The sequence below is a fragment of the Hemitrygon akajei genome, chromosome 18 (genome assembly GCF_048418815.1).
Source record: "Hemitrygon akajei chromosome 18, sHemAka1.3, whole genome shotgun sequence".
In the NCBI taxonomy this organism is placed as follows: domain Eukaryota; kingdom Metazoa; phylum Chordata; class Chondrichthyes; order Myliobatiformes; family Dasyatidae; genus Hemitrygon; species Hemitrygon akajei.
Window position 1 is genome coordinate 11944680 of NC_133141.1, and position 16029 is coordinate 11960708.

The 16029-nt window shown below is 41.2% G+C and overlaps 1 protein-coding gene across 7 annotated transcripts in view; it reads right to left on the reverse strand.

Moving 5' to 3' along the window:
* Positions 1 to 16029, reverse strand: part of LOC140741086 (KAT8 regulatory NSL complex subunit 1-like) — a 174837-nt gene that overhangs the window by 120869 nt on the left and 37939 nt on the right. For all 7 annotated transcript variants that reach the window (XM_073070808.1, XM_073070809.1, XM_073070813.1 and 4 more), the window contains one exon: positions 14030 to 15272. In XM_073070808.1, the coding sequence (XP_072926909.1) occupies positions 14030 to 15198 (1169 nt within the window). In that variant the 5' untranslated portion in view covers positions 15199 to 15272. The remainder of the gene's footprint in view (positions 1 to 14029; positions 15273 to 16029) is intronic.

Below are 16029 nucleotides of genomic sequence, written 5' to 3' on the forward strand. Positions count from 1 at the left end.
CACAGATGCTCTATAAAACAATCACCCAAACTGCACTTGTTCTCTCCAAGATAGAGAGCACTTTCTGAATATGGAAGTTAGTATACTGGATTAGAATAGGTTCAAATGAATCACTGTGTCCCCTAGAAAGAATACTTCAGGGCACCTGAATAGTGGGAATAGAAAAGGTCAAAGTACAGTTATTGGGAAAGTGTTACAAGACATGGAAGTGTTTTATGAGAGAAAAAAAGAGCAGACCAGAATCTCAAACTGATCAAAGTGAAGGCAAAGGGAATGTAGGTCTGGTAACAGGAATTGCCAAGGATGATCTGTTGAATGTGGAGTCTGGTGGTGGAGAAGAGTTCAAAGAAACTATGCTTGCACGATCTGGGAGAATAAGAGTTAGAGAAGTGCAAAAAAAACTGATTAAAGAGTCATTCTACAATGGTAGAAAGGAAGACAAGTTCATGATCAAAGAAATTTCAGAAGCATCTGTGAAAATTTTCAATATCTGAGCAAATAAAATAGTGAAAACAAAAGTGTGGCATGGAACCTTTACAGGAGGAAGCATAGTTAAGGTAGCTTTGGGAGTCTTAGGGTTATATTCATTTCAATACAAGTTCCTCATGATTGGAGAGTACTGATCAGATCATGGAAGTGTGATATAGTTGCTATCTCCGAAACTTGGTTGAAATAAGGGTATGGACTGGCAACTCCAGGCTGCAGAAACTCAGGCACAACAGGATAACACAAGAGGAAATGGTGTTGCGACATTGATTTAAAAGTCCATGACTTCAGTAATATATCCAAGAAGTGCCTTCAAATAGACCGTGCACAGAGAGCTTAAAAGCAAAAAACAGGCGTTTGGCTGAGGATTAAATACAAACCTCAGTCATCCATATCACCAGGCTCAAAGACAACTTTGACCCCACTGCTATAAGACCATTGAACAGTGCCAGAGTGCAACAAGACAGACTCTTGACCTCTGTCTACCTCGTTGTGGCCTTCCATCTTATTGTCTGTACTTTCTCTGTAACTATAGCAATTTATTCTGAATTACTTTCTCCTGTACTACTACAATGCACTGTTGTAATGAAATTATCTGTGCAACAATAATAAACCAATTTACCAAAGATAGAGGCACACAGGAAGGCAAATCACAGAAAAGCAGTTAAAAAAAGGTTAAGTATGGAATTTCGTTTTTGTGAAAGCCATTGAAAGGATGAAATGTTTCAAGTGGATCCAGGAAAGGTTTCTCAGCCAACACACAAAAAGCTCTTCGACTGACTAGGCCTAATCTTAGGGAACATCGCCAGGCAAATGGTTGAAGCATCAGTAGGATTTCATGGTGGAGTAGATAGTGACATCAAATACAGACATTTTTATCAAAAGTTCAAAGTAAATTTAATTTCAAAGTACATATATGCCACCACATACAACCCCGAGATTCATTTTCCTGCAGGCATAGACAGCAAATCTATAGAATAGTAACTGTAACAGGAACAATGAAAGATCACCCAGAGCACAGAAGACAAACTTTTGAAAATGAAAATAGCAATAAATAATGAGAACTTAAAGTGAGATCATTGGTTATGGGAACATCTCAATGGGCAAATGAGACTCATTATCCTCTTTTATTCAAGAGCCTGCCTGGTGGTTGAGGGGGTAGTAACTGTTCTTGAACACAAGAGAAAAATTATGGCCCAAAAAGCAGGACAACAAGGGTAGTAATCTCAGGATTATTGTCTATGCCACGTGACAGTGAGTATAGAAACAGAGTGAGGCGGAGGATAAATGCGTGGCTGAGGGATTGGAGCAGGGGTCAGGGATTCAGATTTCTGTATTATTGGGACCTCTTTTGGGGCAGGCATAACCTGTACGAAAAGGATGGGCTGCACTTGAATCTGAGGGGACCAATATCCTGGCAGGGAGGTTTGCTAAAGGCTATGGGGAGAGTTTAAACTAGAATCGCTGGGGGGTGGAACCGAACTGAAGAGGCGGTTGGCTCACAAATAGAGAAAGCTTGGAGACAGTTGAGAGGGAGGATAGGCAGGTGATAGAGAAGGGATGCGCTCAGGCTGATGGTTTGAGATGCGTCTATTTTAATGCAAGAAGCATCATGAACAAAGTGGATGAGCTTAGAGTCTGGATCAGTACTTGGAGCTATGGAGTTGTGGCCGTTACAGAGACTTGGATGGCTCAGGGGCAGGAATGGCTACTTAAGAGTGCCTGGCTTTAAATGTTTCAGAAAAGACAGGGAGGGGGAGCAAAAGAGGTGGGGGTGCAGCACTGCTGATCAGAGGTAGTGTCATGGCTGCAGAAAAGGAGGAAGTCATGCAGGGATTGTCCACTGAGTCTCTGTGGGTGGAAGATAGGAACAGGAAGGGTCAATATCTCTACTGGGTCTTTTTTTTTTAAAAAATAGACCAATAGTAACAGGGACATCGAGGGAGACAGATTCTGGAAAGGTGTAATAATAACAGAGTTGTCATGGTGCGCAGATCATTGCAATTGTTTTCATCCAACACTTAGGAGTTGTTTGAAAGTAAAATTGAGATTCTCTGTTGGAGAATACAGTATGGAAACAGGACCTTTGGCCCAATTCATCGATGACAAGATACCCACTAACCTAGTTACATTTGCCTGCTTTTGGCCCATACCCCTCTAAACTACTTATCCATATTCAACGCCTTGAAAAAGTACTCAGCCACCAGAATTATTTTCACATTTTACTATCTCATTTTCTAAATTTAAAATATATTGAAGTAGGCTTTTTTGAGCTAATCTACAAAACATTGTGCATCTGGTTGACAATTTACTAAAAATTAAAACTAAAATTGAGAGGCTGGAAAAAGTATTCATCCCCTTCGTAATGACATAGTTGTTAAAAAGTGAAAAGGAAAGCAAATCTATGAAGCCCTGAAAGGCAAGAGATAATGTATAAAAAGGGGCATGCAGAGAAATAAAAACAGGTAAGAGCCAACAGGCATACAGAAATTGTTGAGGTTTTCTTTTAAAAAAAAAATTCTCAAGGCAAACAGGAGGCATGAAATATCACTGGTGGACAAGACAGAGGAAAACACCAAAAAAAAAGAATATGAAGAGTAACTTTGAAAGGGGCCATTAGTTACGAAAGGTATAATCTACCCTATGAGCAATGGTTTACTGGTAGTCTTAAATAAACACTTATTTAAAGAGATGGACATTACAAAACATATGAACATAAGAATTCAATCCTTCTAGCAATGAAGGACAATTACAACTGGAGAAATCAACTAGAATATTGATATTGGTTTATTATTGTCCCATGTACCGTCAGTGAAAAGCTTATCCTGCATATATATAGATCAAATCATTACAGTGCATTGTTGCAACACACACAAAATGCTGGTGGAACAGCAGGCCAGGCAGCATCTATAGGAAGAAGCACTGTCGACGTTTCAGGCCGAGACCCTTCGTCAGGACTAACTGAAAGAAAAGATAGTAAGAGATTTGAAAGTAGGAGGGGGAGGTGGAATTGCGAAATGATAGAAGACCGGAGGGGGGTGGGGTGAAGCTAAGAGCTGGAAAGGTGATTGGCAAAAGGGATACAGAGCTGGAGAAGGGAAAGGATCATGGGACGGGAGGCCCAGGGAGAAAGAAAGGGGGAGGGGAGCACCAGAGGGAGATGGAGAACAGACAGAGTGATGGGCAGAGACAGGAAAATGGGGGGGGGGGGGGGGAGAGAAATAAATAAATCAGGGATGGGCTAAGAAGGGGAGGAGGGGGCATTAACGGAAGTTAGAGAAGTCAATGTTCATGCCATCAGGTTGGAGGCTACCCAGACGGTATATAAGGTGTGTTCTTCCAACCTGAGTGTGGCTTCATCTTGACAGTAGAGGAGGCCATGGAGAGACATATCAGAATGGGAATGGGACGTGGAATTAAAATGTGTGGCCACTGGGAAATCCTACTTTCTCTGGCAGAGAGAGCATAGGTGTTCAGTGGAATGGTCTCCCAGTCTGTGTCGGGTCTCACCAATATATAAAAGGCCACACCGGGAGCACCAGACGCAGTATATCACACCAGCCAACTCACAGGTGAAGTGTCACCTCACCTGGAAGTGCATTGTTATTGTTTTAACTTAATCTAGCTCAATACAGAATAAAGTGTAAAAGCTACCGAGTGCTTTGTAGCTAAATGATAGAGTGCAAGATCATAACCCAATGAACTGGTGTTATTCTATTTGATAAGACATGGCCTCTCATCGACATTGTTGTGATACATACAGAGATGGCTGATTAGACTAATCTGGGCCTGAAAGTCCCTTTCACACAGATGACAGAAGTGCTGGGATGAACACTGATAGAAGGCGATGGACACTACAGTTGGAGAACTCAAAGGGAACTGTAAACCTGAATAATATTTGCAGGTATATAAAGGGATAAATCCCCAGGGCCTCATTAGATGCATCCCAGACACCTGTGGGTAGCATTGGGAAGATTGCTGGTCCTCTTAAGATTTATTTTAAATCTTTATTTCTCACCTGAGGTGCCAATGACAACAGAACAACATAACACTTATTGACAACAGGCAGAGCTCAGCCAGATAATTACTTACAAATCAAACATCAGTAGCAAAATTATTAGAAAAAGAGGGGCAAGTTTAATCTTTACTTGAATATGCATACACAGTGATTAATCAAAGAGGATCAGCATGGGTTTGTTAGGGCTAGTCATATATGTCAAACTCAAAGCCCGCGGGCCAAATCCGGCCCGCGGTGGAATTATCTTTGGCCCGCGAGATAATATCTAATTACTATTAAAGCTGGCCCCAGTAATCAAAGCACCTATGGCGTATGATATGGCTAATGCTGAGTTTATTCAGGTACCAGGTTTTCAGGGTTTTTAGTGTTTATTCGGCAGTCTTCTTCATAAGAAACGGAATTTGTAAAGTGAAACACTTTGTAGTTATAGCAGAGACTGAGACACATGAGAGCAGGCTGAAAAAACGGAGGCAATGATAGCTGCATTCGCACGCGTCTGACTGATCCGGCCCGCATGAAGCTGCATTTTGCTCAATCCGACCCGTGACCTAAAATGAGTTTGACACCCATGGGCTAGATGCTATCTGTCTGAACAACTTGAATGCTTTCTCCTCACCCACCCCCGCCCTGAGAGCCAAGAGTATTAAGTGAGGGCAGTGAAACTGATACAGTTTACATATACTTTAGTAAGGCCTTTGACATGAGGGTCCAGTATCTAGAGCTTAGGCATATATATTTATCATGTTTTTTATTGCGCTTCATCAGATTTGGAGTGACAATTATTTGTGCATAGGGGGTGACATTTAACAATCTTGAATTTTTAATTGCAAAAGTTACCAACTTTGGCCTTGCACACTTGCTATCACTGACCAAAACATTTCACTCCTGCATTTTGTATAATATTCCAGGATTTTCTTCCTCCCCTTCCCCACCCTCCAAATTAAAACTATGTCCGAAATAAGTTTTCCCTTCTCACCTCATCCCACCCTCTTCTGTTCATTTTGTCTGGGGTTTATATTTTAACTGCCCCCACCCTTTTTGTTGTAAAAGCATAGTAACCCAGAGCCCCTTGCATTTAACACTATAGCATCAATCACTTCTTTTGTCTACTGTTGAATCTCTGCCTTTCAAAAACACCTTCAATTTTCTGGCCTCCATTTGCAGTTTTGTCTTTTCTCTTCTTAATCCCATTCCCTGCCAAGCTGTTTGAAACAGTGACTTATCCACATGGACATTCAGTCCAGACTCCAATGCAATGTGCCTCACATGAACTGGTCCCACTGCCCCAGGAATTCAAAGCCCCCCCATCCTCCAGCCACTCATTTTTCTTAACAATTTTAAGTGCATGATCATTATCAAGAGAGACAAGGAGTAACACAAACATCCTGCTTCTTTAATCTCCCCAACCCTCAAACTTGTTAAAAGTTTAGTGCAAGATGTCATCTATTTATCAATGCTCATCCTCCCCACTTCATTACATTCTGCAGCCCTTGTGGAATATTTCTTCCCCCAACTATAGAAACTACTACAAGCTGCATTCCCTTGAGTTCTCCCATGACTTCCTATACTGAGTCACATATGGAACTGGTAATTTTAAATGGAATCAGGAACTTACGGCACAAAATGTCCACACAACCCTAAGGTGAGCATATCGTAAGGCATGACATTGTCCTTATCATCAAGGTCCTCATTCACAACAGTTAAAAACAATTAACAGTTCAGAGATCTCCAAAGTGAAAGGGAACAAATTCATATAAACTCATCTGGACTTCTATTCAGAACATGACATTTCTCCAAGACTTCTCTTATTTCAGCCAAACATTGCAATATTACTTGTGAAAAGCACAATTCACTTGACATGACATGCTTTGACAATGGGTGTGCTGAACCACATGGTCAGAAACTTAAAATTGCTGTTTGTGCTGACAGCTTAGTTCAGCAGAAGTGGCACACTTAGCTTCAGTTTCCTTCTGTAGTCTCATGGGATCTCTCTCCTTCATCAGTCTGCAAAACCAAACACTAAGAAAGCAAAGTTCTCTCAGTTGTGTTTTAAATTACACGTGGGATTCTTGATCTGCTAGTCCACCAACCCTTTTCTGCCAGTCTCTTGTGAATTGAAGAGTCCCACCCTATGAAACTTAGTATATTTTGTTAACATTGTCTGAATCGACCACTCTGACATCAGCTGTTGCTCAAGTCTAAAAACAAGGAGTCGAGCTCCACAGCAGGAACTTAATGCATCCATGGCTAAAAGCTAACAGCCAAGTGATGTTGCCCCACTGCAAAGCATGTGCATTCCTGATAGCAGAGATGTTTTGCAATGACTTTCTGAACGAACTCACCAAGCAGAAACATTTATTCAATTCTTAAATGTAGTACAGAAGTTCATTCTGTACACAGCATGTTTTTTTTTAATAAGTCTATAGATATTCCCAGGCACCAAACAGCACCTTTGGTGAACCCTTGTTTTAGATGGCTACTTAATTAGTGGTAGACCAGCAGAATATGTCATCTTCTGCCATCAAGCCCAAGGCAGTATTAAAATTCCACACTAAAAGGTATAGACATCTTGGGTTGATAGTCATCTCCTATGCCATTGTTACTTATGATTCACATGAATCTTATGACTGCATTTATCCCCGAACCACTGAAGTCTTTGTTGGTTTGAATATCTCAGAAATTGCTGATCACCTGGGATTTTCACGAATAATGATACAAAAAACAAAACACATCCAGTGAGTGGTAGTTCTATGGGTGAAAACACCTTGTTAATGAGAGAGGTCAGCGGAGAATGTCCAAATTGGTTCAAGCTGACAGGAAGACAACAGTAACTCAGATAACCAGGTGTTATAACCAGATGTTACAACAGTGGTGTGCAGAAGAACACCTTATCTCTGAACGCACATGTTGAACCTTGAAGTGGATGGGCTACTGCAGCAGAAGACTACACTGGGTTCCACTCCTGTACTCAATAAAGTGGCCACTGAATCGAGATCAGTGATATTAAACCTGATTCTAATTCACTGATAGCTCATTACATTTAATCAGCATGATCAAAGGAGCATGGCCACATTCATCAATAAACAGCACAACAGAAGACAATCAACCAGTAAATATACCACCCATCATTAAACTTACCGTAGATTCCGGACTACAGAGCGCACCTGATTTTTAGCCGCTGGCACTAATTTTAGAAATAAAATCATTTTTTTAAATGTAAAGGCCGCACCGGATTTTAGGCCGCACCGGATTTTCGGCCGCAGGTGTCCCACGTTGTAATATGAGATATTTACACAGAAAGATATTACACGTGAGGATTTTTTTAACTTTTAATTAAATCCATATGGTAACAAAAACAAATACATATTGCAAATGCTTTTTTTCGAACCGTGCCCGTACGCGGCTACTTTTAAATATACGTTGCGTATACTTCTTTACTGAACAACATTCCAATATCTCCTAACGACTGGTAAAAAATATATATACTGCAGCCTACCAGGAAAAGTTATTGATACCTTTAACTTAAAAGCAGAGTTCGCTCGGATCCAAAGCCGCTCGCGTAATGCCGCTCCCCCCCTCCTTTCCGTTTCATCGCAAACGGCATTTAAAAGCAGATTTCGCTCAGATCCAAAGCCGCTCCGCCGCTCGACCCCCTCCTTTCCGTTTCATCGCAAACGGCATTTAAAAGCAGATTTCGCTCAGATCCAAAGCCGCTCCGCCGCTCGACCCCCTCCTTTCCGTTTCATCGCAAACGGCATTTAAAAGCAGATTTCGCTCAGATCCAAAGCCGCTCCGCCGCTCGACCCCCTCCTTTCCGTTTCATCGCAAACGGCATTTAAAAGCAGATTTCGCTCAGATCCAAAGCCGCTCCGCCGCTCGACCCCCTCCTTTCCGTTTCATCGCAAACGGCATTTTCCCACAAGACGCCGCGAAACCGGGTGTGTCGTCATAGCATCCCGCGATGTAGTACAGAAAACAAATATAGTTTAAACTAAGAGGGTAGGTAGCACAATGCTTCGAGTGTTTTCCATGTTGATGAGGGTGAGTACAAATGACTGATTTACAATAATTTAATTGTGAAAGTGCGCTTGATTTATCGTACAATTTCATTGGACCTCTGTGAACTACTCATCAATTTTATTGGTCTACTGTTACGAGGCAAAATGTTTACGAGGCGGCATGAAAAAAAAATGCATTAGCCGCTCCGGATTATTGGCCGCAAAGTTCAAAGCTGTTCAAAATGTGGGAAAAAAGTAGCGGCTTAAAATCCGGAATCTACGGTAGTTAAATTTAGTTAAAATGGTTTCTTTAGCCAAATTGTCTGCACATTTAATATCCATCAACTTTGAATTTCCATCCAGCCCATTCTGATTTTACAGTTTTTGTTACAAGGTAGTTTATTATACAAACTAAAAGAGCTCAATCATGCTGAAAACAATACCACCCATTGTTAAAACATCTCTATAAAGATTAAAGACATGACTGTGCGCATATACTTTGATCAAGGGAGAACCTCCAAAATAAACAAGATCAAGTCCAGAGCAATCACAGAACTCAAGACACCATCAACCCTTAAAATGGGATTGTTTATTGAGTCATAACATGCCAACCAAGAGTACCAACTATGCTAGCCCCATTTGGCTGTGTTCAGACCATATCCCTCTAACCTTTCCTGTCAAAGTACTTTTTAAATGTCACTAATGTACCTAACTGCCTCAACCACTCCCTCCAGCAGCTCATTCCACACACTAACCACCCTTTCCATAAAAGTAACTCCAAGTTCCTATTAAACCTCTGCCCTCTAGATTTTGATTCCCTTGGGGAAAAAGAACCCCATCTAGCAAGCACACCATCTTGGCCCCTTAGCTTATATACCACTACAAGATCATGCCTCGTTTTTTTTTCTACAAACCAATTCAGTTTTATCTTGCCAAAATGCACCGTCTCACACTTAACCAAATTAAACTCCATTTGTCATTCATTGGCCCACATACCAAGCTGATCAATATCCCTCTAAATACTCACAAAATATGCACTGTTAACAGCATCATCTATTTTAGCATCATTTGCAAATTTACTAACCATTATCTTGTAACTTCCTGCAAAGCACATGTACATGAACTTTACACCTTAATATCCAAGGAATGCCAACAAGCCATGAATGAACAACAGTGTAATATCAATAAACAAAAACACATTGGATATAGCAAAGTCCATGGCCCCAACAACACTCCAGCAATAGCACTGAAGACTTGTGCTCCAAAACTTGCCACATTCTGGCTAAGCTGAACTCGGTACATCATCAGCCTCTGCCAGGCAATGTGGAACATTATGATAAAACACAGGAGCAGAATTAGGCTATTTGGTCCATTGTGACTGTTCTACCATTCCATAATGGCTGATATATTATCCCTCTGACCACATTCACCTGTCTAATCTATCATTTTTGAGTTTGCTGATGACACCACTGTTGTGGGCCATAAGGGTGATGATGAATCAGAATATAGGAGGGAGATTGAAAATTTGGCTCAGTAGTGTCAACCTAACAACCTCTCACTCATTGTCAGCAGGACCAAGGAACTTATTGCAGATTTCAAGAGAGAAACCAATGGTCCATGAGCCAGTCCTCTTTGGAGGATCAGAGATAGAGAGGGTTAGCAACTTTAAATTCCTGGGTGTTACTATTTCAGAAGACCTGTCATGTAAATACAATTGCGAAGAAAGCACAGCAACATCTCTACTTTCATAGGAGTCTGCGGAAAATTGGCACATTATCAGAAACTGGTAAACTTCGATAGATGTGTAGTGAAGAGAACATTGACTGGCTGCATCACGGCCTGATATGGATACACCAATGCTATTGAACGAAAAATCTTCCAAAAGGTAGTGGATTTGGCCCAGTACATCACAGCTAAAGTCCTCCCAACCACTGAACACATCTACATAAAACACTGTCAAAGGAAAGCAACATTCATCAGAGATCCTCACCACCCAGGTCAAGCTCTTTTTCTCCCTGCTGCCATCAAGGTACAGGAGCCTCAGGACTCACACCACCAGGTTCAGGAACAGTTACTACCCCTCAACCATCAGGTTCTTGAATAAAAGGGGATAACTACACTCACTTGTCCCATCACTGAGATGTTCCCACAACTAATGATCTCACTTTAAGGACTCTTTACCTCATGTTCTCATTATTTATTGCTATTTATTTATATTTGCATTTGCACAGTTTGCTGTCTTCTGCACTCTGGTTGATCCTTCATTGATCCTGTTATAGTTACTAGTCTATAGACTTGCTGAGTATGCCTGCAGGAAAAATGAATCTTAGGGTTGCAGGTGGTGACATACATGTTGCCTGAAAAGGAAATGTACTTTGTAATCAAGAACCAATCAAGCTCCGCCTTAAATACACCCAAATGACTTGGCCTCCATTGTTGTCTGTGGCAATGAACTCCAGATTCACCATCCTCTGGCAAAGACATACTTCCACCTCTGTTCCAAAAGGACATACTTCTATTCCAAGGTTGTGCAATCTGGTCCTTGACTCCCCAACTATAGCAAACAACACCCTCTCCATGTCCACTTTATCTAAGCCTTTCAAAACTCGATAGGTTTCAATGAGATTTCCCCCCCCCCCCCCCCCCCCCCAATTGTTAAAACTCCAAGTACAGGCTCAGAGCTAAACACTCCTCATATGCAAACCTTTTCATTCCCAGGATCATTCTCCTGAACTTCCTCTGGACCCTCTTCAATGCCAGCACATCTTTTCTTAGATAAGGGGACCAAGACTGCTCACAATGCTCCAAGTGAGGCCTCGCCAGTGTTTTTTTTAAAAGCAGCATTACATCCTTGCCTTTTTTCCCCGCTCGATCAGCATCAATAGAAATAATGGATAATGCTATCAAGCAATATTTGCTTAGCAATAACCTGCTCACAGAATCTCAGTTTGAGCTTCTGACATCATTCCAAACATGGACAAAATAAATGAACTCAAGAGCCAAACACTCATTGTATGCAAAAAGTTCAAGATTGTCAGGGGTCAGAAATGAGTGTAGCTGCTATTACTAGGGAGTAAATGCTTGGGAAGCTGAAAGGTCTGAAGTTAGATAAGTGGAAAGTATTCTATTTCTCCACAGAATTTACTTATTGCATGTGACAAAGTAGGCCAGTCAGCATGGTTTCCTTAAAGGGAAATTTTGCCTGACATTTCTGTTGGAATTGAGGAAATAACAAGCAGATAAACAAAGAATCAGTGGATTTTTCTTTTGAAAACCAGAACATAAAATAGTATGAATCCCCCTGTATGACTAAACTGGAATCAATGGGAATCATAAGTTCATGAATGACTTTAAAAGTAATGAAGTGCAGAATGACTGGGATTCTGCACTTCTCAGTTACTTTTAAAGTCATACATGAACTTGGGATTCCTATTGAATCCAGTTTAGTCAGAATTTGACACCATATTTTAGTGATGCCAAGCACCTTAGTAATAACAAAGCTGAGTGACAAAGAGCTGAAGATGATGGAATGCAACAGGAAAGTAAAAGATCAAATAGAGGGAGGTGGAGAGGGCAGATGGGAGCAGTAAGGAAAGGGAACCAGTGGGAAGAGTGCATGATAAGAGAGTGGAGGAGCAGAAAGAAGCAAGACAATAGGAGCTGGATAGATCAAAAGTGAGGAAAGGGACGGGGGGAGCAGTTACTGGAATTTAGAGTATTCAGTGCCTATACCAACAAGTCGCACACTACCCAGGTGGAATACAAGAATCGGTCCTCTAGCTTACATTAAGCCACATCTATGCCTTAGAGGCAGCCAAGGGAAGACAAGTTGGTGTAAGAATAGGGAGGGGATTTAAAATGGCCAACAACTAAGAGATCTAAACAGCCACAGCGGCTGGAATACAGCACTGACAAAGCAGTCTGGATCTTGTCTCACTGATGTAGAAGCACATCGAAGCACCAGAAGGTCTGTTTTGGTTACTGAATGGTGGTGACAGAGTAGTTGCAGATATAGGGAGAATCCTAAGGGAGGGAAGAAAATGGAGAGTCAGGGACTGATTGCTGCAGAAAGGGGTGGACGCTGAATGCGTAAGCTGTTAGAGAGATATGCAAAGGTCAGGGAAGCTCTATCCCTGTGGGGAGGTGGGGATGGGTATGTTAAGATTATTGGTGCAAGGAGATGTGGGAACAGGACCCTAGTTTCCATAAAATGCAAGCACCTCGAATGCCTTGGAGTGAAGGCCACATCGAAAACAAATGCAGCAGCAATAAGGAGCTGAGAAAAAGAAAGTGCATCCTTACAAGTGATGGGGTGGGAATGTGTGTACTCTGGATGGATGTGGAATCAATGAGTCTGCAGATAATCTATCTCCTCAGAAGGAGGCAGATCAAGAAAGGGGAGAGCAGAGGCAGAGATGGACCGAGTAAAGTTGAGGGCACAGTGGAAGTTGGCAGTGCAGTGCAGTTGATGAAAATGCCAAATTTCACGCAGGTGAAAAAGCAGATGATGGAGAAGAGCAAGAGTGAGGGAGCAATGTCCAAGTCAGTTTGGATCATGGATTGCTCCACTTTAACAGGTGTAGCTGGGACCATGTGAATGCCCATGGTTAAACCTTTAGTTTGGAGACAATGGAGGAGCCAAAAGAGAGAAGAGGAAGTAGAAATAGTTAGATCTGTGTTCCAGAATGACAGAGCTCCAAAGACTTCCTGATGGGGCACAGAAGTGTTTGACGACTGAACATCCGTGGTGAAAATAAGGTTGGGGGGGAGGGGGGGGGGGGAAGAGGGAGGTTAAGGAAATTGAAATTTCTTGAAATGGAGGAAACCAAGTGTGGTGTCATAGATGTAGGTGGGAAGGGACTGGATTTGTTTGCAATAAGTTTCTGTTGATCTCTGCTCTAATCACAATGAAATTCTACAACCAAGATCAACTAAAGCTATTTTTCACAGAATACAAGGAAGATATCCTCTCATTTCACTGCTAAATACATTCAAACCTTTAGGTTACAAATTATTCATACCTTACTGTGTAACATTTCAAGATTCATAAAACAGAAAAGATCTCCAGTATAATTTATATTGTTTTCCATGCTTTAATTCTTCTCACTTTTCCATTCTATTGACTTAAATTTCATTAATTTCTCCTCTTTACAAGGTAAAACAGTACACACTGCACCAGTTACAAGGATTTCAGAAAATATTCCAATTATTTTGCTGAGTAGTGCAAATAAAGTACAGACAATTCCTGTATTAAGATAAGTTGTGTTACAGGAATTGCATGTACAAGCTTCACTAATCACTACCCCCAAGTTTTGAGATATGGAATAAAATTCACCCATGGAATTTATGTGAAATGAAAACAAATTAACAATTTGTTTCTTTCTGCCTTCATTTCTTGCCATATGCACATTGTACATAAAACCATGATACAGCCTATTTTCTAGGAACAGTCCCCTTCCTCCCCACCCATAAAGTAGATATCACCTGAAATTTTCTGCGAGTCAAAAATTATTCAAACTGTACTCACAAAGGTGCAAGGTATTGCTTTGTTTCCACTTTGGTTTTTAATTCCTCTTCAATATCAGATTCCCCACCAGAACTGCTCTCCGTAACATCAGAATCGAAAGCATTCTCACTGAATCGCAGCTTTGAGTCAGAACTTGAAATAAACTTTTCAAGCCCTTTAGTCATTGAACTGCTCTTAAAGACATTTTCCAATGTTTCTGAAGCACTCTTGTCCCCTTTCCAAGAAATGGAACCAGATTTATTGCCATAAACTATATTATTTTGTTGAGACACATCCTGGCGCTTCAAGCAATTCAATGGTGAAAGATGATACAGAGTTTTTTCTACAAATCCTCCTAGTTGCTGCTGGACATGACGCTCAACCTGTTTCACTTGAACAACTTCCAGTCTCTTCCTAAGTCTGTAGGCTCTTCTTCTAATTTCACTTTGTCTGGTCTGAGCCAGTGAAGTCCTTCTGTGAACCTCAGTATCCAGAATCTTAAAGGTGTCAATCTTGGACTCTGATGTATGTAAATCCTCATCAATAGTACTCAAATGTCTGGGTTTTCTTGATTCCCCAGCCACATCCTCTTCTGTTATTTTACTAGACATAATACATGCCAATTTACTGAAATCTTCATGTTGAATGGATCCAGACTTTTGCCCAGTCTTTATAACATTCAAATCATAAACTGAATGTGGATTGCCAGCAGATTTCTTGGCTAAGCCATTAACCGGTGGTTCTGGGGAAGGGGACAGTGATGGATAACTGTTACCTGCATTCATTGTTTTAATAAGTTTAGGAGAAAATTCCACAGCCACCTGACCATCAATTATATCTGACCCAAGCACACTAGCTTCCAGTAAAGAATGGGACAGGACAGTATGAGACTTTATAATTCCGTGCTTGCTTAAAGATCCTTGAAGTTTCACTGATTCTGGTGTTGGTGGTGGACGAGATCCTCCATCAAAGCAGCAACGTGGTGACAGCACCTCCTTCCTGGAGTTATTGCGAAAATCCAGACTATGGTCCTCTGCAAAAGACTTCCTTATGGCTCCGTTATTAATGGAGTTGCTGTTGTCAGTGTCAGTTGTGCCTGAGGGAGACAGGGATGAGGATGGTGTCGCAAGTTTGAACCTATGGTGAGCTTCGGTTGCCGCTTCTGTGAGAGCGGGCGCCATCGCAGCCATGCAGCGCTGAGACACAGACACACTGGCCTCTCCAATCGCTGAGGCCAGCTCCACTCCTCTCTTCCAGCACTAGCCTGAAAGGAAAAAAATAAACAACTTAAAACTCAATTTCAAAACAGTTGGTGTGGCGTGAGTTATAGCAATCTAATCATTTTCATACACCTGGCCTGGATTTAATTCTTTACAATTCTAAATAGCTTATATTTAAATTGCCTACACAAAAAGCACTGGGATGGACTGCTTGAGTTAACAAATTCTCCCACTGACATTGGTAAACACAAGATAATCACTGATTTCTTGCAAGGTCAACAAGCATAAATATTTCAAATTTCAGTCTTCAGTTTTTACAACAGAACCAAGTCATAACATTGTACAGCACAGAAAAAGGCCCAGTGGCCCAACTCATCTATACTGACCCAAACACCTTCTGAACTCGACCCATTTGTCTGTGTTTGGTTCATATACTTGTAAACCTTTCCTATCCATGAACCTGGCCAAATTACTTTCAAATGCTGTAAATGCACCTACCACTCCTTTTGCCATCTTGTTCCATATATACCAAGTACTTTATGGAAAAACTTGCTTCAGGTTTCCTTTAAATCTATGCCCCTTATGATTTGAAAAGTTCCAGGTTACTCCTCAGCATCCTCTACTTTAGGGAAAAGCCCAAGCAGATCCCGTCTTCTTGTAATTCAAGCTCTCTAATCCTTGCGATCATATTCTCCCTATTCCATGGCAATCAGATCTGCACACAATACGCACATGTAAATTTATTAAAATACTTTTATGTTACCGTACACTACCCAAAGTCAATGCCCTGCTCAAAAAATA